The 23,983-nt window shown below is 36.9% G+C and overlaps 1 protein-coding gene and 1 non-coding gene across 7 annotated transcripts in view; both read right to left on the bottom strand.

The window, feature by feature from the left end:
- The window catches only part of FKTN (fukutin), an 89,511-nt gene that overhangs the window by 16,113 nt on the left and 49,415 nt on the right, over positions 1 to 23,983 (bottom strand). For 2 of the 6 annotated variants that reach the window (XM_033431236.2, XM_004271507.3), the window contains exons 8-11: positions 22,852 to 22,985; positions 20,360 to 20,487; positions 3,577 to 5,812; positions 37 to 3,329 (exon numbers count right to left, since the gene is read on the bottom strand). In XM_033431236.2, coding sequence (XP_033287127.2) covers positions 5,599 to 5,812; positions 20,360 to 20,487; positions 22,852 to 22,985 — 476 coding nt within the window. In that variant the 3' untranslated portion in view covers positions 37 to 3,329; positions 3,577 to 5,598. Of the gene's footprint in view, positions 1 to 36; positions 3,330 to 3,576; positions 5,813 to 20,359; positions 20,516 to 22,851; positions 22,986 to 23,983 lie in introns of those variants that run through there. The other 4 variants (XM_033431238.2, XM_049710975.1, XM_049710976.1 and 1 more) reach the window with 3 other exon arrangements.
- Positions 21,236 to 21,342, bottom strand: LOC117201947 (U6 spliceosomal RNA). Its single transcript, XR_004484089.1, has one exon. It is a non-coding gene; the product is annotated as a U6 spliceosomal RNA (small nuclear RNA).

Here is a 23,983-nt window from a genome sequence, read left to right as displayed (position 1 = left end):
TTCTACTGCAAGCTGCAAAAATAAACACAAAATATCTCAAGTGATTAGAAAAATTTTATTCATCGTCCCAAACTGGATTATATATTACAAATTCTGATCAAAATAATAATATTAAAGGCATTTTCAGTAGTACCACAAACTATCTGTACCTGAAGATAAAGTCAAAGTAAACTGGTAAGCATACACTGAAATTTACTCATGTTTAAAATATCACTTTGTTTAGAAAATTCACAAACACGTTTTCTGGTTATGATGAGGGATACATAAATAGCTACATATGATTTTCATTTAACAAACACATGAACTATTCCCCATGCTCTGAATGAGTCATCGTAAGTCTGCATACTCTTGTAATTCTCTTAATGGTACATGAGACAGTAGTTTATTGTTTTATAGAACAAAATACAGCACTTCTAATTCTCCTCATACTGCCTTTCAACCCCACTGTGAGAGCTGTGCATAAGAACACAGCAGCTTGGGTGGCTCATGGGTTCCGACATAATCTCTGCATTGGTTGGGTTGGAGGAAGGCAAGGAAGGCATTCTAAGATATAAGTTCTGAGAATATAGAAACAGATTTCTCATAGAAAAATGTATACTTGTCTACTTTAGCACAGGTACCGTACAAAAAGCATCACTATTGAATTGGTCTGTTTGACTTACAAACTATAATTAGGATTTCAGTCTGATGTGGAGCAGCTTAAAATAGTATCACATACCCTGTTGATTCTTGCCTAGTTGAGACAGAAACACAAATGTGGGGGAAGAAGGTAGAAAAGAGTATTTTCAATTCCCGTTTATTAATACTGACATAAGCATTCATCAGCACAGATAATTAAGTGAAACTAAGTATTCCAAATTCTTTCCCTCTCCAAATCATGGCTTATATCTGATTTTGGCTGGCAGAGATTTACTAACAAGAAGGTGAGGGTTCACCTCCATGAAAAGCTAGAATACTGAAACAGAAGTCCAGGGCAGACCAGGCACCAAATCTAGGGAGGTATGGAGAGTGACCTGCTTGGGACCCGGGAACTAGGTAGCATATGGGGATAGCATAAGGAGACCTAGAGGACAACAGCTTCACCAATAAAATGAAAATATTTGTTCTATTTAGAGAAGGAGGCAACTTGGTCATGTCTCTGAATTCATCAACCATACAATTTGTCCTTTAATGCCTTGTTATAATGAAATGATTTTTTTTTTCCCTAAGCAAATTCAGTCATGCAACCTTCTGAGTAAGGTTTGTGTCCTACCAGTTTCTATAATCCCATTTGAAGAATAATTAGAAAAAGGATTTGGAAATAAGAAATGGAACATTTCTTGAGTATTACCTAATTCTAGGCCTGATACTTAGCACTTTATATTTCATTTAATCCTAACTAAAACCCCTTAGAAGTATTCTTCATTTTGCCAATTCACTCATGTGGAAACTGAGGCTAAGAGGTCCCCACCATAAATCCCACACAATGAAGCTGGGATTCAAACTCAGGCCTAATTCAAAACTTTGTGCCCTTTTATGCTAACATGGCACTTTCCCTAAGTGACATGTTAGAGGTGACTTAGCCCGGGTCTTAGTGACAGAGCAGGAGGAAAGAGAAGTAGCTGCTGGGGCATTTCTTCAGAGAAATCCTTTTGAATGGTCAAGAAATAGAGTTTTTCCCGTGCTTTAAAGTTGTTACAAATGATGGCTATGTTTTAGAAGGTGGGAATGTGGCACTTTCTCTGACCGTGTTTTGAGGGGAAGTTTCCCCAGGGGATTTATAATACTAAGAATGAAGGAACTGTTCATTTTTCAGAAGGTGAAACCAGGGGGAGACTTAGAAACATCTGCAGCCTTAGGCTTGTGACATTGGGTAAGGGTTTATTGGAGTGTGGGAATTCATTCCAAGTGTGTTTCCCAGATGCAGCTCTGGTCCCCAGTCTACCCCTGCTTTCCTGTGTAACACCTTGCTGTCCTATGTGCCGTTTGAAGCTTTGTAGCCTGTAAGGCTAGAAACAATGGTTTAGGGTCACAAAAAAAAAAAGAGAAATGAGCATAATCTATTCTCAATTTCTTGGATCCTCCATAAGAGACTATCAGTAAAGAGGAAGAGGAGGGAATCTTCAGAAATGGGCACTTACTAGATTGGTGCTAATGGTTTCCTGGGGAAGTAGAGAGGTAAGCAGAAATGGGACACATCGTGAGCCTAAGGGAATCAGGTACTCCTGGATATTAAAAATATAATGACCAAAGGCTGATGCCTCCAAATATGAACTATTTCACCTTTTGGAGATAAGGCATGTTTTAGATAAAGGTATGAAGACAGTGTAAGCATTTTGGACAAAACACTCTTCCTTCGTCACCTCAGACTCTAAATTTGAGCAGAAAGATATTAAGTGGGTGATGGCAAAAACATCCTGAAAACTTCTCCGTCAAGCATGTCAAGCAGGGCTAAAGATGTTGTGCTGTGATCAGTGAAACAGGCATGTGCTGGGAGTCATGGCACCCTTAGAGCCTCAACTCTTTCTTGCTCAAATCACTCCTTTCTGTGCTTATTTATTTAGCTATACAATAAAAGGGTTAGAATGAGTGTTGCAGTGAGGGCCCCTCTGGCCCTTAAGACTCAAGAGCAAGATGATTTTCACTTGAGTGTTAACTTGTCTGGGGGGAATGGTGGCACACATTCTGCCACCTAGTGGTCATATTTCAGGGTTTGCCCCACTGCCCAGCTTCTCAGGGATGCTCAATTTGGAGAACTGAGGTTTTATTCCAGGATCCAGATGTCAGCAGCTGCAGCAGAGGAGAGAGGGACAAGTGCTCCCTGCTTAGAGAAGGACTGAGTGGTCACCTGGTTGTCAAGTGAGAGGTTGTCAGTCTTGACTCTCAGGACCTCTCTGGGGACATCCATGGGTGCTAAACAAGTTACTATAAGAGGTTTTCTCCTGGTAAGCCAGGCAAACTGTACCTGGAAGTGGACAGGTTAGGAGAATTATTATTGGAATACTCAGGTGAGGAAAGAAAAGTGATCTGATAAGGTGTTGATGGTAGATCCAAGGTCTCTGGACACTCAGCAGAGTGCAACAATTAAGAAGAATAGGATGAAGTGTAGCTGAATCTGTAACAGAGCAAGCCTGGCCTTCAGAGTTTGGGGAAGGGCTTTCATTCTCCCAAGTTAGGGTAGGACCCAATGTCTGAACTCTGTGAAACCAGAAGGCAGTCAAAAAAGGTATTCTAGCAGCCAGTGGTCTACAGAGGGATGTATATGGAACCTCTGTCCACGCGGCCAAGTTAGCTTAGATATTTGAATGCTTCAAGACCTTGAACTCCGGGGACAGATAAAAAGAAATAACCTAGGGCTTCCCTGGTGGCGCAGTGGTTGAGAGTCCGGCTGCCGATGCAGGGGACACGGGTTCGTGCCCCGGTCCGGGAAGATCCCACATGCCGCGGAGCGGCTGGGCCTGTGAGCCATGGCCGCTGAGCCTGCGCGTCCAGAGCCTGTGCTCCGCAACGGGAGAGGCCACAACAGTGAGAGGCCCGCGTACCGCAAAAAAAAAAAAAAAAAAAAAAAAAAAAAAAAAAAAAAAGAAAAGAAATAACCTAAACAGGGGGTGGGTAAGACGCCCCCTGGCAAACAGTGGGAATCCCAATTTGAAATGGGCAGAAATGTGTAGTGTATGCACTTTTAGACGCTAAGTACGAGCAAATGGTCCTCAATAAACAGGGTGGATTTTGCCCGGGAACACTATTATTACCTGTTACATTTTTTCAACCATAAAAAAAAAATTAGGTTCAACTATTTAGAATTTGGGTATGATTTCCATGGGCTGATTTTCTAGCAAAAAGAAAGCTGATTACAATGGCCTGTCATTTGGGGACAAGTTTACTGGTAATCTATAAAGGTTACCTGAAAACCTAAATTATGTTAGGTTTTTATAAGAAGACCCAGTGACTATGCACTGAAAGCTCATCCTAAGAGAGGAAGGTCATTGCTTACCATTTATCAAAAAAAAGTTTTTGCTGTTTTTAAAATTTGGAGTGGGGTGGTTGTAGCTTGTAGGTTTCCCCAACTTTGTTTTAGGAAAACTATCAGCCCATTCTCTCAGACCTTCTGGTTTCCATTTCTGACATTCCTATTATTCTCTAGTTTTCACGAAAATCTGCCAATCTGGTCCAGAAAGTAGTCCTAAGCAACCTACATAAAATGTAAGACTTAGCTTCCTATCCTGGGCAAAGAAAAAGATAGCAATGCTCTGTGCCTAATATCCCTTTACCTGTCACTTACAAGGCATAATTAAAGTGACTCGTGAAGAGATAGGGAGACACAGCCATCCCAGTCCACTCAGGGACATATCTTGAGGGGAAAAAGGAAACTGGAGGGTTTCAGAGTGGGTGCTACTTTACAAAGTAGGGATGTCTGAGTTCTTGCCCCATTGATATTCAATAGATAGGACAACTAGGAACCAATACAAACTTTGCAAATACTATGATCTGGGGTGGGAAACAGCTGCCAGGTTTGCCACTTATCTGTATTTCGGAGTCCTGATGTAGTGCTGGAAGAGGAGAGTGAACAGGCAGGTTTACATACCATGGAAATTGGTTTATAGGCTATAAGTGAAAGATATGGAACTATGATTGATGAATGAATACACTGAGGAGTACCTTTAGAAAAAGTGGAGGTATTGCTATTAACACTTTAGGGTTAACATTAGAATTGGAGTACAAGGGTTATAAACTCAGAAAATATTAAATGACCATGAATTGCTCATAGTTTACCTATTGATTGAGAATGAAGTAAGGAAAATATGTTTTATGAAATCACCACCCTTTCAATATCATGTCTGGTAGCATGGTCTCACTTGAGTGATTTGTCAAACAAGTATTATCAGGTCAGTGAAAATATTCTCACAATGGCTGGAAATTTAAGCATCACACAAGCATAAGCTTTCTTTTCACTTCAGAGATGAAAATAGAAGGTGTATGGAAATTTACGTACCTTTGACAAGGCTAGAAATAAGCTGTCATTCTCTTATATAATGCTCTGTGCTCTAAATCAATTCCACATCAGGGTGCTTGTAACAGGAATCTGCTAGCATCTTTTCTTGATGTCACCTAAAGTCTGATCACTTGAATATTAACTCAGCCTCCACACCTTAAAAGTAGCCCTAACATACACGCTTACACAGGTTATTGTTTTTACTAGTATATCCTTCCTTAGCTGCACCTGGTAAGCCCATCTTCCAAAATGTTAATTATTTAACATTTTGAAAGCACTTACGGAGCATTTCATATTCTATATAAGCTCTTCAAAGGGTGAGGGTGTTTCCCTCAAAGGAAAACTGGGGTGCTTACCAAAGGTAGGGGGAAAAGAGGCAGGCATCTGTCTCACTCATCTCTGCTTCTCCACTGTAACCTAGCATTGTACCTGGTACATGGAGACTTTAATAAATGTAAAATGAGAGAATTAAATCAGTTGGCTCAGGGGTTAGGACTCTCTCTTTATCTTCAAACTTGTCATTTTTCTTTGGCTCCTACTTATGTTTGACAACTAGACACGTATCTTTTTAAACAGTCATCTCCCTTTTGTGCAGGAGGGGAATTCCACCATTTCAACCTACTGTGTCAGTACAACTGGATAACCTCATCCCACTCAGAAATGGGCCAGACTCCATTGGGCTGCACATTGTGGGGAGAGCGTTTCCAGTCCCATGTCCTCACAGGAACCTTCCAGGTCTTACCATAGTTGGCTTCGATGTACTCGATGGTTTCACAGGGCACATGAACCTTCATGTCTACAAACTCGGTCCAGCACAGTGTAAACTTGGGAAACAGGTATCTGTGGCAAAACAGGCAATGTGGAGAGGCGTTAGGCTCCAACAGCAGAAGTTTTAGCTAAAGAACCCACAACTAGTGTACTCTTGGCTAAAGGACAGTCCTCTTCCACTAAATAGCTTTGGGGATAGACACAGGGGACCTTTTGCTGTTTCTGACTGTCCAATATCTCTTTCTTCTTCTAATGGCAATAGCACCCCAATTTATCTCCCCTATTCCCAGTCCATATGGGTCAGGAGGGGCTGACCTGACCCCTAGGCCCCAGAGATGGGTAAAAAAGACTCAGGCCTAACCAGAAAATTATAGTGATTGGGTCAGGGATGGAAATTTACACAAATTAGGCAAATGAAAATCAGCCTTGGAATTTCTTTTGGAACTATCAGGGGAAGAAGTGTTCTTCTGCTGAGGTTTCTAAGCTGTAGGATGGAAACTGAGCACTGCTAGTGGCCATCTTTGCTGTTAGCAGGGAGAGCCGGTCTGAGAATGAAGTCAAAGCAAAAAGTTGTCAAAAGATGGAGGAAAATGATAGAGGTCAGAAAACCCTGGGGAAGTGCTTGGATTTGGTTGTGGCCATTCCTTAAATACTGATAAATATATAAATATTCTTTTTGACTACATTTCTAATACTTGGAATTCGTAGTACATGGAGGGAGGCACATAGCAGTCAGAGAGGAAACAAAACCCTCCTAGTTAGCCAGAGAACCTGAATCAATCCTGGCAATGTATGACATTCTCCAGCAATAGCATCATAAATGCTTGTGTGTTTGTGAGAGGACATGTTAATTCCTGTCTCCTGGGTTTCACTGTGGTCCCAGATGGCTTTTGATGACCTTAGATAGCTGAAGGAGAAATTCCCAGGATCAGTCAGGATATTTCTCAAACTCCTTTCCTAACTCGCACAGTAATAAGAATTTCATACCACAATACGTGAACATGGTAAGACCCACTATATGTTGGCTTTTTGAGCAAAGCTTCACACCCCACCCCCTCCTCAGATGCAGGAATAGAGATCTAATGCTTGGATCTACTGTACTTCAACAATACTTCTCTTAAAGGAAACAGTTATACAAACCACCTTCTTCCTGCTCTGCCTTTTATTTTGTCACCTCCCCTTTTTAATTTCTGTTCTCAGCCTCAAACTTACTTCTTTCTTGCTTATTTTTAATAGGTTACACATCATTAAATCTCCATCAAATCCAAACTGCTACTAAAAGAACCTAACTAAAGAAAACCAAAATAAGCATCACATGTGTAAGGTGAATCTTCTTTTCCTTCACAGCATGGATTTTCCAGGGAAACAGAGCAAGCACAACTCCAAGATGCTCTCCCAGGCTCCTCCCTTGCTTCCATCCCTCACGTGAACCCACCTTTTTGTTTTTTTGGCCTTTCTTTCTTTTTTTCAATCTCAAATGTAAAAGAATATCTCTAAGCTAGCCCACTAGTTATAATGAATTTAACTCAACTTATAGCAGAATTATTTCAATTAGTAAGTTTCAGAAATTACACTAAAAAAAACCCATGTTTCTTAAAGGTACTTTGGATCAGTAAATGAAATTCTATATATTACAAAGGAAAGTTAAAACTAGCAGGATCGTTAGATTTAAGTTCATATTTTAATGCTATATTCTGTGTTGTTGCTTTCTGAGAAATGTTTCTTCTCTTCACAACATGGCAAGAACCTTCAGTAATGAGATTTAAAGTGGCAATAGCAGAGATTAAAGAAATTTAAAATATCAGAGGATTAAAGAAAAAAGGAACAGAGAAAAACCAGATGTCAAAGAGTAATCAGATTACAGAAATGGGATCTAACTGGGATGTTCTCCAAGGAAAGGTCAGTTCTCAGATATTTTGCTTTTGAATATTATTTTACCACCAGATGAACATAAAGCCACAGATGGAAATGAGAGGCTGAACATTTCTAAAGAAAGCAACAAGTCCCTTCTACACAAACCAATAGGTGCTGGCAGTTAACAGACAATACCAGCTGGCTTCTGTGAAAAGAAGGCCACAGCAAACCTCAAAGCTGAGGGAGAAATAGGATACAGCACAGCTCCACCATCTGCTGGTCCCAATTTTACTCCGCACACTCATATTCATGGACTTGCTTATTTTGTCGTGAGACATATCCATCCATCATCAGCCTCCACCCTCCCCGATCAAGATGCTGGTCAGCAGAATGTCCACCTGTCCCATCCTATCAAGTTGACACACTGAAGCTGAAATGAGGCAGAAATCATGGTCCATCTAGTAACATAGGCCAAGAAATGCCCCTCTTAAATATAATCCTCTACAGTCTCATCAAAGAGATGAAAGAAAGAAAAACCGTAAGTCCAGGATGATACAATGGATGAGAATACTACAAATTTTATAAAAGCTTTTATAAAATGAAACATTCAAAGCTTTCATTGAACAATGAAAGATTTATGAACAAAAACAAAACAGTTAAAATATATAAGCAATCTTAAAATTACTCAAAGACAATTTAACTCAAATGTTAATTTTTGTTCCTAAATAAAAACATCCCTAAACTATCTTTGTGCTTTTATTTTCACCAAATAATTTTCAAGCCTTTCAGCAAAAAGAAAATTCCAGCTTCCTAGGAGAAGAGGGAAGATAAACAATAAAATGTGAAAACTGATTGTAAAACGGGATTGTGGAGAGGAAAAGGGGGGGTGAGTGACTCAGAACAGCACATGCCATGTACCCTGTCCAGGTTACCAGTAAATAATGACCAAGACTATAATTAGAGTCAATGTTACCTTAGCTTTTAAAGCCCACATTAAGTTCTCCTAAGTAGTTTGTACTTTAAAGCTCTGAGATAGGATCCAAAATGTGAACAGATTTAAATTCAGACTAAACAACCCCAAATCAGAATATAAATTCAAGGGATCTTATCACACACACACAAAATCCTTCCATTCATTTTCTAGTTCATACCACTTTTACTTCTTTTTATTTTTGCAAAAAGCAGTAGTTAGAATTAAGAGTTAGTTGGAGAAGACCATTTTTTCCCTCACAGACATCCTTAAAATCTGTAAAACTACTTATTGGTGGTTGGATAAAGTAATTTCATCAGTTTAACTGTACCACCTAAAAACATAATTGCTAAATGAAAAGCGCTGTTTTTACTGTTAATTAGTTAGCTAGGCTAAGTGAGAGACAGACATCATCAATGACAACTGAATCTGACCTTTTTAAACATAAGTTTGCATTAAACTCTAGAGTTGGAGCAGCAGAGCTTTTTTAAACAAGAATTTCCTGCAAAACAACACAATAATTTATTCTCATTACCAATTTTGTCTCTTCTTTTAACTCTTAATTTCTTTTTCTTGTGTTATTCCAGTGCCTAAGCCCTCCAGCACACTGCTTAATTAAAGCAGGGACAGCATGCATTCTTATGTTTTTTCCTGATTTTAACAGAAAGGCTTCTAAAGTTTTACCATTAAATATGATTGCTCACTCTAGATTTTTGGCATATTCCCTTTATTAGGTTAAAAAAATTTCAGATCCCCTTTAGTCCAAGTTTACTAAAAGGCCTTTTGCTGTTGTTGTTAATTATGAAATGTATCAAAAGTTTTTAATGTCATCTATTGAAACAATCACGTACTTTTTTCTCCCTTTAATCTTTCAAGTGTTGAGAATTACACTAATACACACACATACTACAAAATTCTATTCATTTGTTTTTCATTCAGGATATCTTCATTTGTGTTCACTAAGACAGTAATTTCCCTTAAAATTTTTTTTTTGGTACTGTCCGAGTCCAGTTTTGCTATCAGTCATAAAATGAATTGCTTAAAGCAGTTTTCTTTTTTTTCCCCCAAAATAAGGGAATAATCTATCCTGTGAAGGCATGGTAAAACTTTCCTGTAAACTTTCTAGGTCTTTTGGTAGGGGAAAAAAGGGGAAAGGAGGATTTGTGATTAGTAATTCAATTTCTTTAATAAGTTATTTAGAACTTCTTGAGTTAAAATTTTGTCATTTTCACATTTTCTCTAATATCGCATTTTAGACTGTTGTCTTAGTTGTCCATAGCATTTTCTTTTGAGTCAGTGTAACACAGTTGTTTTGGATCAATCTTGCTAGATGTCTACTTAGTTTACTACTTTTATAATTTGTTATCTTAAGAACTAGCATTTGGATTTGTTCATCTTTGAGAGTTTTTCTTTCTTTTTCTTCTTTTTTTGGCAGAGCCACATGTCTTGCAGGATCTAAGTTCCCCCACTCAGGATCGAACCCAGGCCCTTGGCAGCAAAAGCACGGAGTCCTAACCACTGGACTGCCAGGGAATTCCCATGATACTCTTTGTTTTTTATTTTATTAATTTCTTGTCTTGGTTTCCTTCCTTCACTTTCCTTAGACTGACTGTGCTGTTCTTTTCATCTCTTCAGTTGGTAGCTTAATTTTTTCAAACCTATTCTTTCATACTTGTTTTTTTTTTTCTCCTAGTCTCAGACCTTCCCAAGGGACATGGGATGGAGTGACTAAATGCACTCAGCTTGTGCCCCACTGATGGGCTTCCCTCCGCCCTACTTTTTAGACGATGGGGTGGGGGGTGTGGGTGAGTCTGAATTAGATTACGAGGCCCCCATACGGGGTACCTCACAACAGCGATTGAAATACTTATTGTTTTAAAGGCTACAAGTTTACCTCTATCCTCTTAACTGCATCCTATTTGAATCCTAAAACTTTTGTAATTTCCACTATGATCTCCTTTTCAATTCATTAGTTATTAAAGAGGGCATTTTAAAGCTTCCACACTTTTTAAAGATGTCTTTTAATTCTTGATTTCTAATTCAATTCCACTGTGGTCATACAATGCCATCTACTGAAATCATAGTTTTTTTTTTCCCTTTAATCTGTTAATGTGGAGAATTACACTCATACACACACACCTCACAAGAATTTTATTAATGCTTTCAAATGTATTGAGATTGCCTTCATGTTGTAGTACATGATCAACTTTTATAAATGCTCCATTTATAGTGGATAAGAAAGTACATGCAGCATTTGCTGGATGAATACTTTCATATATATATATAAATAATACTTTTATATATATATATATATATATATATATGTGTGTGTCAAATAGATCAAGCCTGTTGATTTTGTCCATATCTTGCATATTTTTACTAGTTTCTTCTTTGCTTGACCCAGCAGTTTTTAAAATAAAAGTATACCAAAATCTCCCACCAAAATTGTGACATGTCAAATATTCATCAGAATTTCATCAGTTTTCGATTTATATATTTCAAGACTATATTGTTAGAGTCATAAAGGTCATGAATATTATTTCTTCTTGGTGAGCTGTTCCTTTGTAAAATTATGTAGTGGGCCTTTTAATCCTTTAACAGTCTCCCCCACCACAACCCAATAAAATTCTATTTTGTCTGATAGTAAAATTACAGTAGAATTTTCTTTGGCTAATAATATTGGGGTATATTTTTTCTATTCCTGTAATTTTCAACCTTCCCATGTGATTTTGCTTCAGGTGTGCCTCTTCCAAGTATTTTATAGTTAAATGTTGTTTTCTATCTCATTTGATACTGTTTATCTTTTTGTAGGTTAGCTTAATCTGTGAATATTTATTGCAATAAATTATGTATTTGGACATATTTTGAACTCTAGAGCCAGACTATCTGGCTCAAATCCTGGCTTCACCAATTACTGTCGTGTGTGACCTTGGTCAATGTTTTTGCGCCTTAACCTCATGTATAAAATGAGGGTACTAGCAGTACCTCAGAGAGATGTTAGCATAGAATGAAAAATATTATAAATGTAAAGTGCTCAGAATAGTATCTAACACACATAGTAAGTGCTATAACAATGCTGACTAGTTTTATGATTATTTTTACATGTTTTCAGTTTACCACACTTTTTCTTTGCTCTACCTTTCCTACTTTCATTTAGAATGATAAAGGTTTATAAATTATCTTTTGTTCTGCTTGTTTGGAAGTTATAAATAATATTTCTATCCAGTAGTAATTACTGTTTGTAATATTTACTGTTTATTTTTCAAAAAACATATTTCATTACAACATTTTCTAATAAAGACTTAATGTATACAGAATCTGTATCCTCTTCCTAAACATGGGACTTAGTATACTTTATTCCTTGAACACTTAACAAATCGCCTCCTCCTCAACTTATTTTTGACATGTCTTTTTTTTGGTAAACAGGTAATGGCTAACAAATGTACTGACATATTTTATCCATTTGTGTGTCCACCATTTTTTCACATATATCATATCTTCCTTCTGTGTTCTTTAATACAGTTTTAAGTGTGGATCTGTGAGACATAAATTTTCTTAGTCTTTGTACATATGCAAATGCTTTTATCTTGACCTCCCTCTTGAGTATTAGTTTTAATTGTACGTAACATTCTTAGTTGACAGTTATTTCTCCTCAGCTTTTGGAAGATGTTACTCCATTATCTTCTGTCCTCTATTGTAGCCAAGGTATATTTGCTGTTCCTTTATGAGCAATCTATTTTCTCTGGTAGCCTATAAAATTTTTTTGGTTTTGGTATTACTGTTTCCTTAAGAAGTATCTAGATGTAGATTTATTATTTATCCTGCTTGCCTGTCTTTAATTTGGAAACTCTTTATATACTCCTTCTTCATCGTTTACTTCATTCTCTTTTAGCTCAGCTATGCCTTTTAGACATTATTCATCAGTGATTTGTGTTTGGAGCAAAGGGAATATGGCAAGGTGAGGAATTATTGTGCCACATTAATTATATGTCATCAGCATCAATTTTGCCCATAGTTTTCTAAGCATTTCTAAGAAATCAACTCTTTGTTTTCTTTTCTTTTTTTTTTTTTGGTACGCAGGCCTCTCACTGTTGTGGCCTATCCCGTTGCGGAGCACAGGCTCCAGACGCGCAGGCTCAACAGCCATGGCTCACGGGCCCAGCCGCTCCACAGCACGTGGGATCTTCCCGGACCGGGGCACAAACCCGTGTCCCCTGCATCGGCAGGCGGACTCTCAACCACTGCGCCACCAGGGAAGCCCCTCTTTGTTTTCTTTTGTTTTTGATTTTTTTTTTTTTTTTTTTTGGCCGCCCCATGTGGCTTGCAGGGTCTTAGTTGCCGGACCAGAGATTGAACCTGGACCCCCTGCAGTGGAAGCGTGGAGTCCTAACCACTGGATCTTCCCTAAAAACCAACACTTGAAAACCAAAGTTACAGCATGCTGACTAGTATTTTTTTAACCATCTCTTCCACTAAACCTCTCACAATCCTACCACTGATTATACAGAAGCAAAGGGGTAATAGAGGAATGGCTAACACTTTTCAGAGACGGGACTGGAATATAGTCTCTCTGAGGTCTTTGTAGATCCCATATGCCAATCCTGTCCCAAACTTCTAACATATAATCAGTATACATATAGCATATACATGTTTTGTAAGATAAAATTCTACCCATTGAACCTTGTTTTTCTGCTGACTTCCACTGTAAGTTGAGTGATTCCATCTATCGTATTGACAAACTCTCCTATGCAATCTCCATAGGACAGAACTAGTGAAGTAGAAGAAATTTATATCACCAATAAGTAGACAAATTAAAGCTTGTATGGATAGTTATCATTTAACACCTGAATGCACATACTTAATGACCATATCAAAGACTACTCATTTAAAGCATGCACAAGAATTTTCTTTAAGGCCAGAGGGAAAAACCTCAAGGCATTTTTATTTCTACTGCGTAACTTCCAAAAACTATATCTATAGCTCATCAACAAGTAATTAGACTCCAGCTGTGCTTGCTTTGTCTCAGACAATTTTTATAGGATTCCTTTTTGGATATAATAGATAATGAAAAAAGGAGATTAAATTACGATTTCAAATTTCATACTAAATACAAAAGGCTTCGTTTATTTTGATCTCAGATTATCTAATTTGTCCAAGCAGATGCAAACGGCTCCAAGTTTATCACTGCAATTAGGTCTGCCTTGATCAAATTCATGGCTTCTGGTCCCAGATATCCTTCTGTTTCTACTTGTGATCTTGAGCTCTTTTCTCTTAGTATCAATTTTCTAAGTCACAGAATTTTTTTTCTCTTTCAAACTCTTAAATCAGTTTTTCAAGCTGCAATTTACACATAATGAAATGCACCCATTTTGAGTTTTGATAGGTGCATATACCTGGGTAACCACTAAAATCAAGATACAGAACATTTCTACCACCCTGCTTCCCAAAGCTCCCTCTGCTTTTTGGCAGGCATGCAGTCAGTCCACCCTGGCCCCTGGTGATCAATGACCTTTTCACATTCTTGATTGGTTTTGCCTGCTTTACAATTTCAAATAAATGCAGTTACATAGTACCTACTCTTCCTATTTGAATTCTTCCACGTAACATAACTTTTGGAAATTTACCCACGTTATTGCATATATTAGTAGTTGGTTCCTCTCTGTTGCTGAGTAGAATTCCACTGTTTGAACATACCATAATTTGTTTATTTGGTCACCAAAAGATGGGCATTTGGGTTGTTTCCATTTTTTGGCTACCATGAATAAAACTGCTGTGAACATTTGTGTAGAAGTCATTTAGTGAAAATTTGCTTTTATTTCTCTCAGAATACTACCATATAGAATCTCTTACAGAATTATATTCAAACAACAAAACATACCGCAGTCTTAAAAAACCAAATTTACTTCATATAAGTGAAAGGCCCGCTATTTATTCATTCTGAGGTAATCTTCTCTTAAAAAAACAAATAAAGCTCACTATACAAAGAACTGCCACTTCTATATATTGTATAAGAATACAATTACCATATAACATGCATTCAATGTTCTTCCCTCCATGGTTTGGAGGTGTTACTAAGGAGACCTAAGACATAATCTAAATGTTGTAAAATATGAAGGTATAAACAAAGTAGGAAATATAACATCATTTTTAGAAAAGCTAATGTTTTAAATGCACTCATTTAAAGAAATTATTCAAATTTGCCTTTTAGCTTCACAGCTGTAAGTACTTAAAAGACAAATGTGTTTTTTGAGAGCTAGAACTATGGAAGCATAGTATCAATCTATGGAGCGAGAGAGTCTATGAGTGGGGATTCAACAACCAACACCAGTCTTTAACTTCTTTTGAAGCAGTGACTGAAAACAACTGGGGTGACTTAACTTTATGGCTTTGATTCTCCAAAGGTGCTCCGTTGGATCAAGTCATCAATCTGGTGTCACCCTTTCATCTTAACGAAACACTGTAAACTGTGCTTAAGAGGAACTGGTTTTAATTTCAAGTAGGGTTCAGGTCTCACTCAGCCTGACAGATTTATCAGGACTGATTCTACCTATAACTCAGAAAGGACAGAAAAATCAGCAGAAGTACCCAAATACAGCATAAAAGAGGTAAAGGGAAAAGAAAAATCTATGGAAATTCAGAGGAAGGGGAGATTATTTCCATTTAGAGGTACTGAGGAGCAACCTCAAAATGGAGGCAACTCAATGGCAGATGCCCTCGAATGGCAGAACTGGGACATGAGATGACGTCTAATAAATAACCTGGCACTACTAGTGACACACTTAAAATCGTGGACTGAAATCAAGTTTCGAAAGGCTGGGGTCTAAATACACTGTGGTGTCTAGGATTTGATCCTAGAGCAGAGAAAGGACATTAGATAAACTGGTGAAGTACAGATAATATTTAGAGTTTAGTTAACTGTAATGCACCGAGGCTGGTCTCTTGGTTTTGACAAATGTACCACAGTAACAATACATTAACATTAGGGGAAACTGGGTGACTGTATCCAGAAACTCATCTGTATTATCTTCTGTGAATCTAAAATTATCACAAAACTAGAAATTTATTTTTAAAAAATAGGGGGGAAAAAGGCAGGTAAAATAAAGCAAGCTGACAAAGATGACTGAGGAGACCTGTACAGCTGCAAAGAGACTTAAGGAGTCAAAGGAAAAACAAGACACTGAGCAGTAAAATCTTGTACTTTTATCAGAACATTGACCAATTACTCCTCTTTTTCTCAAATAGCACAATCAAGCAATAATAATAATTCCAGTTCTGGGAATCTATTCAAAGAAACAACCCCTAATAAAGCTTTCACTTTATATATAAAGATGTTCACAGAATTTTTTAATAATAAAAAAATGGGAATAATCTAAATAGAATAATAGTTATATAAACCTATTATTAGACCTTTCTCCATAGTCCTCCTAAGTCTCCCTAAGAAACTTCTCTATTTTTTATGCCACACTTCCTTGTCGCTGCTTCTAGATAGTTGATTTGTATCACAACTATACATGACACCTATTTAAATCACACCCTGCTGACAGAGTACTTTAATATTTGTTTCATGGTCTAGATTATGAGATCCTTGAGAGCAGAAACTAAGTTATATTCACATCAGAATCCTTAGCACATAGCGGTTAGTAAATAAATTTTGCAGAAATGAAATGTTAAATTATATAGGAGTCACACCTGGATGAGTCTAGTCTCACAGAGGACAAATCCAAATTTTTTGAAGATCTATACACTAAGCAGAAGCTGCATATATCAGAAGGCCTAAGTAAGCCACAGGTAGCCCCAGGGGTAGCAGATTTCCTATCAGAGGATACAGAGGTAGCTGTAATATTCTGACAATGTCAATAAATAGAAGGGCTACTTTCATGGAGGGAGTATTAACAATATGATAGAGATTGTGGTAACACTAACACTCTGTATGGGTAAGAATACGAGCTCTGAAGTGATATGGCCCTAGGTCTGAGGCTTAGCTCTGCCTTAATTTCCTCATCCCTATCATGAGGTGACAGTAAATCTCCCTTATAAACTTGTGATGAGGGTTAAATGAGATGATGCATATAAAAGCTTGGCATAGTGCCAAGCACAAAGTAAATATTCAATAAGAGTTAATTTTTATTATTACTATTATTATTGCCTCTTAAACTTCTGGCCTCTACTTATATCAGTTGATTCAGATGTGAAGGAAAGAAATAACCCAAAGGAATCTGGGCAGCATCTGTAAGAACTCTGAAGTTCTGGAATGACAATTTCACATCTGGAGGCATAGTTAATATATTCATCACTTTTTATTATTGGCGATTGGAACTTGAAGAAGAAAAATAAATATTAAAAATCCAGACAAGATTTAAGAATGGAATTTAGATTTTAGTTGAAAGTATAGATTTAGAGTAAGAATTGAAGATGGAAGAAATATGGGACCTGGGAAGAAAATGCTTGCCCAAAGAGTAACTAATCCAAGTTACCACTGTGTTGAAGGTCCAGTGTTTTGTATCAGTGCAACATATGAGTAGTAATAGTAATAGAATAATAATATGGTAATGATAGTTGCAGCCGTAGCTAATACTTACACAGTACTATGTGGCAGGTACTGTTCTAAATGCATTACTACATACATTAACTCATTTAACCTATTAATTCTTAGATGGAAGCATTTAGGCTTAAGAATCCAACAGGTCTGAAGTTAAATCTTGGCCCTACCTTAATGGCCAGAGGACCTTGGACAAGTTACTTCCCTTCTCTGGGCTTTAGTTTCCTCATAACTAACTGGGAGTGAGAACACCTAACCCACAGGGATAATGTGAGGATGATATGAGATTAAATAATAAATTACCTATCATAGTGCCTGATATCTAGCTGATACCTGGTAGCTATAGCTTTACATTGCTATCAATATTGTAATTATTATTAAATCTTATGACCAAAAACATCATTCTGAAGGCATGCAGAATAAAGTTTTGAAAGGGGAAACTTTTTTCTTCCTTCCTCATTCCTCTTCACCTTTTCAAAAAATGGTAAGCATCCTAAATTATTATTAAGCTTTTTCTCAGAATAAACTACACATGAATAAAAAGTAGAATATTATAAAGATAAAAAGACCCTTAGACTAGCTTTAAAGATTTTTCCCTCTAGGAACAATAGTGGTGAAAATTCTATAGTTCCTTAAATAGTAGTGAAAAGAATGAAAATGGCATATGGCTGGGGGAATCTTCCAAAGAAACTACTCCACACAACCATCCCCTTTTCTCTTCTCTGCCTTTTAAGGTTACGGTAACATGATAGAAAATCTGAGACTCACACCATCTGTTCAGGCAGTTCTATCACTGCTCATTTCTCTCGTTAAATAATCAGAACACTTTCCACTTCCCAAACACTGCTACCATAAAAAGCAGTTAAAGCACAATGAAAGAAGACTTTTCTAGCCAGAGATGTAGTAGTTAGAAGTGCATAGTTCTTTTGAGGTCTGACATGGGATCATGTCAGTGAGAAGAAAGAAATCCTTCTAAGAAAGCCTTAGAAGAAAAATTAAGACTAACATGATTATAATACAAGCTTCAGAAATTACTTTTCTTAGAACAAAGGTGACATTCTCATATGAGTTCTCGAAGAATAGGTGTGGCAGTTTAATATTGAGATAATTATATAGGTTTCTGATCTGTAAATTCCTTGTAAGACTAAGAAGAGAAATACTACTGCTACAGAGAGTATTAATAATAGCAGCTTATAATTACTTAGCACTCAGGACATGCTTAATTATCTTCAAAACCCTTTTTGTGTATTGACTCACTTAGTTCTTAAAACCATTCTATGTAGGAATTTCTATTATTGTTCCCATTTTACATTTGAGGAAACTTAGGTACAGATAATATAGCTGATAAAACAGAGAGCTGGGATTCAAAAGCAAGCAGACTGGCTCCATGCCTTTAATTTCTATGCTACACTATTTCCTAGTTTAAAAAAAAGCCTCTAAATTATGTGTTAAATTTGGCATCTTTATCATATTTGAATAAACAAACTATAGCTAAATGTCAAAAACACTTAGCTCCCTATTCACCTAGCCATAGTGAGAGTGTCAATTACAAATTCATTAACTTACTAATTTCTATCTTATAATCTGAGCTTACTCAGCATGAAGGTGTTTGTTGTCATAAAGCAAAATAATTTTTTATAATAAATGAGTTTCGGGAATATGCTCCAGGATCAGGGTCAATTGGGATACTTTATTACTTTGAGAAAAAGGTTTGGATTACTCTCAAACCTCCAGAACCAGTTCAACCTTACACGGAGACTCCCTGCCTTCAAACAGATTCAGTGATCCCAGTAGGGTATGTCTAAGTACCCAGGAGAAACCAGTCCAAGTTTGGAATTCTTCTTCTATGCTATGTAGAACATTCCCCAATGCTCCCAATGGCTCAAATTTATTCAATGATAGGAGCCCCAATCTCAGCTAGCTGGTGAGGGAAATTTATGCTACTGGTCATATAACAACCATAAGAATGACAACAACGATAGCAATCACATTAGCAATCATAATATTAATAATATTAAATAATAATAAAAATGGTAACCACCACTTACTGATAGTAAGTGCTAAGCATTCCGCTAAGTACCTCATACTGTCAGGTGTATTACAGAGGCAGTAGGGGGTAGTGATTAAAAGTATGAACTCTAGAGACAGGCTGCTGTCTGACTTATTCGCTGTGATGTTGAACAAACGACTTAAATTCTCAGTGTCTCATAGACTATCTGTGGTTGTTATGAGGATTAGATGTGTTAATACATGAAAAATGTTCATAGTAGTGCCTGATACACAGTAGTACTACTCAAATTTAATGGATGAGGAGCTTAATGTTCAGAAAAGCTAAAGGCCACAATTAGGGTGAAGCTGAGGCTTCCGGGGTCTGCCTGATTCCAGAGCCCTTGCTCTCTGGGTTCTCTTTCACATTCGTTCTCTCTCTCTCAGAACTGTGAACAGGCCAACTGCATCATAAAGGGCACTCAGTTACTCTAACTTCATTTTTGTCTTTCGTCATCAAGGAGTTTGACTATGGCAGTATTAAAAAAAAAAATGTTCAAAATGCCAATCTAACATATTGCAGTCCATCAATTAATTCAGAATTGAGACACTCTCCCCCCGCAATTTTCTATCTGAATCATGTGTTTTAAGATTATAATTGGCAGTGTCTTTCCTTTCTTGGTAGCACATAAAATAATGGTACATCTTACAATGCATATCACCTTACATTTGACAAAATATGGTAGCTGTTAAGCCCGATCACTATCCTTTAAGGATTAGCCCTCAGTCTATGTGTTAAAGGCACATTCCAGAGCTTGCCCAGCATTCATGACCTCAGCTCCAGCCAATCCCAATCTCCTCACTTAAACTTCATGTGACCTTAACAATCTCCTTCTTACTGACCCTTACCCATTCTCATCAAATTATCAAGCTCCTACAGCTCTAACAGCCAATCAGTTTTTTGGCTCAGGCTCTGGGCCTGATTTTTCTGTTCCTTATTTTGGCTTTCCGTTTCTGATGACTCAAGGGCTTCCAAATCACAATGACTCTATGGACTGACAAGCCCAGGGGCACTTCCTCCTCAGGGACTGTCCTTATAGGTAGTCCTCACTTCTCAAGCATAACTGGGCTCTCTGGCAAAGCTGAGAAAGTATCAGCTAACAGTGAGACTTGACAGTCTTTTTTCCCCCCCATTTTCAGTTACTTCCTTATTTCTATCTTCTGCAGTTATTACTATAGCCCCTTTTGTAAGTACTTATCTGATTCATACTTAAATTTTTTTCCTGTTTTGGCCTGAGTGCCTCCATTCCACATATAGTCAGTCTCTTCATAGAAGAAAAAAATGTCAAGTTTTACATCATCTTTTCCCTGGAAAGATAGTTCCAAGCTGTCTTCTACCTAGGGAGAAGATGAACATCTTCACAGACTGAAACAAAGGAAGTACATTTTTTAAAATTAAAAAAACAAAAGATTCTTATGTTTTATACAGAGAGAGTATAGGTTTCAAGATACTGTTTTTCAAGTTGGAGCACTTCTGAAATTGGGATGCATCAGTAGCACACCATTGTTTGATTTCTTTTTTTTTTTAACATCTTTATTGGAGTATAATTGCTTTACATTGTTGTGTTAGTTGCTGCTATATAATAAAGTGAATCATCTATACGTATACATATATCCCCATATCCCCTCATTCTTAAGTCTCCCTCTCACCCTCCCTATCCTACCCCTCTAGGTGGACACAAAACACTGAGCTGATCTCCCTGTGCTATGCGGCTGCTTCCCACTAGCTATCTGTTTTACATTTGGTAGTGTATGTATGTCCATGCCACTCTCGCACTTCATCCTAGCTTACCCTTCCCCCTCCCCATGTCCTCAAGTCCATTCTCTACGTCTGCGTCTTTATTCCTGTCCTGCCCCTGGGTTCTTCAGAACCATTTTTTTTTTTAAGATTCCATATATATGTGTTAGCATACAGTATTTGTTTTTCTCTTTCTGTCTTACTTCACTCTGTATGACAGACTCTAGGTCCAACCACCTCACCACAAATAACTCAATTTCATTTCTTTTTATGGCTGAGTAATATTCCATTGTATATATGTGCCACATCTTCTTTATCCATTCATCTGTCAATGGACACTTAGGTTGCAAAAATATGGAACGCTTCACGAATTTGCGCGTCATCCTTGCACAGGGGCCATGCTAATCTTCTCTGTATCATTCCACTTTTAGTATATGTGCTGCCGAAGCGAGCACTGATTTCTTTCTTAAATGCACATAAAACAATGTTGCTTTTTACAACTGATGACAACTCAGAGTAAATGACTTATAGTAGTTAAATGGTCACTCTGCAAAACATCCTGTTCCTGAGCCCCTTTCTGACTAAAGAAGGAAAGTAAGCAAAGAACAATTATTCCCTTTAATAACCAAGTAAAACTATCAGGAAGTAAGTCTCTCATCACAATCAATAAATGAGTACTTATGGAACTGTGACACAGAAACCCATATATCAATACATTATATACATGCAAAAAAGAAAAAAGAAGTTAAAAAGTACAAAGAATTCTGAGAGCATTTCCCTAAGAAACTTATCCTACAAATAATCATGTTCCCATTGGACTTGGTGCATCTGTCTGTGGCAGCACTAATCACTTAGTTGTTTATGAATTTGTTTTCTCCCAATTAGACAGTGGACTCCTCAAGGATAAAGACTGTACCTTATTCATCTTTGTGTCCTGGGTGCAAAGCTCAGCGCCAGGCAGAGACTGAGTGTTAAGGAAACAATTGCTGAATGACTAGAGTTCTATTGCTTTGCCTTTCACCTCAGGAAGATATTTTATTAAATTTTTAAATAAACTAGAATGATTATGATGAGAGAAGTAATTTTCCAGGAACTAAACATACTTCTACTTGCTTTCCAGGACAACACCTCCCTGGGAACAACCAAATTAAGAGTAAGGTCATTGTCGGGATCATAGGCTTAGGGCATAGGAATCAAATTGTCTAAAAGGAGATTTCATCTAAGGCACAATGACCTATTCCTAGTTGACCTGTGAGAAAACTGCTATGGCCTAGGACATGTGAAATAAACAAGAAACCCAAGTACTGTTTGAAATGATTCCATATTTTTTTTAAGCTTTTTTTTTTTTTTTTGACGTGGACCATTTTTTAAAGTCTTTACTGAATTTGTTACAACATTGCTTCTGTTTTGTGTTTTGGTTTTTTTTGGCCGAGAGGCATGTGGGATCTTAGCTCCCCGACCAGGGATCAAACCACACCACCTGCATTAGAAGGCAATGGGAAGGGAAGACCGCCAGGGAAGTCCCTGTATTTCTAATTCTTAGCAATCAATGGAATGTTTCAAGTTGATAATAATATGATGCCTACGTGAACATAAAATTAAATGACTCATGAGAAAAAACATAACTTCAGGTAAGGTAGATGAGATTCTTACTTATTATATTAATCATATATTATATTAATTAATTATGTTATATTATTGCCTAATATAATGGCAATAAATTCTTCAGCAAGAGTCCAAGCTCCTTTTTGCCTTCTCATGGTCAATAGAAAGCCAGATTTTCTAGTTTTCCTTAAATAGTGCAGAAGTCACAAGTGGTAATAATCTTCGGCTGAACTCATCCTGGCCGATAATGAGTGATAAAATGCTACATACAGTGCTTTTAAACATCTCTGAGTTGCTTAATATAAACTTTACTTTTGAGACATGTTACTAATGAAGTAAATCAGATTTTTATTACTGACCTTCCCAAATTTGTGTTTGAGTGGGAGTCCTGCATCTTGAAATGCTGAAATAATATCAGATTTGTAATCTTGTATAAAAATTCCTAGGTCAACATCTTTACTATAAGGAATAATGCCGCACTGCCGATACCATCCTAAAAAAAAGGAATGAGAAAACTTTTTTAAAAACTTAAGTTTGGAAAAAATTAGTCATTATTATAATGGATAGTCTTTGTAACAGTGTATTTTATTTCACAGGATTAGACTTGGTGTGCTTTACCAAAATTAAAAAAAAATTAGATCCCAACTTAATATCTGTGATTATAGGAGCCACTTGTTGAAGAACACTTCTTTTATTCCTTCCTTCCTTCATTTTTACTGGTTTGAGCACTCAGCAGCCTCAAAAACTTTCATGATGTACTGTAATTTCTGAATAAACTATTAGCTTTAATAATGTTAACTGGGCCATCCATTTAAAACATTAAGTTACTTTTTAAAATGTTTAATCATAAATCTCTTATAATGAAGGTTGCTTTTAAGATATGCTAAAAAATATAATTTAATTCTTTTGCTTAAGCTATATCCCTTTCCTGAGCAGTAATTTGTAGAACTTAACAGCTCTGAACAGCTCATGTCTGATGGATCACATAAAAAAGAAGAGCAGTACCAGCCTCAATTTTCAGCATACTGTCAAAAGATATTCCTACATATTTACTATGTATCTACTTCTAAATTGGGGCTATAATAATGTTCTAAAAAGGCAAACTTTATACCTTAATATTACTAAGGGCTCTGAGTTTCTCTTATTATCCTTCTAATCCTTCCATTCAAAGTATTCAAAAAGTAAATAAATGTCTATGATTATCTTTGAGAAATACTGTTTGGAATTCTAAACTTTAACTCCATTTTAACATAGATCTTTAGAAGCCTAGCATGGGATCTCATCTCTAGTTTAAGAAAAATCTACAATCCACATCTATCAAAGAATCATGAACTACTAAAAATGGAAGACTCCTTAAGTATCATCTAATCCAACTCCCTCATTTTATAAATGCCCTTAAATTAAGAAAACCATGGGGCTAAGAACTCAAAAGATATCATGATAAATGATCAAGAAAACCATGGGGCTAAGAACTCAAAAGATATCATGATA

Source organism: Orcinus orca, chromosome 6, assembly GCF_937001465.1.
Source record: "Orcinus orca chromosome 6, mOrcOrc1.1, whole genome shotgun sequence".
NCBI lineage: Eukaryota > Metazoa > Chordata > Mammalia > Artiodactyla > Delphinidae > Orcinus > Orcinus orca.
This window is presented reverse-complemented; position numbering and strand designations above follow the sequence as displayed.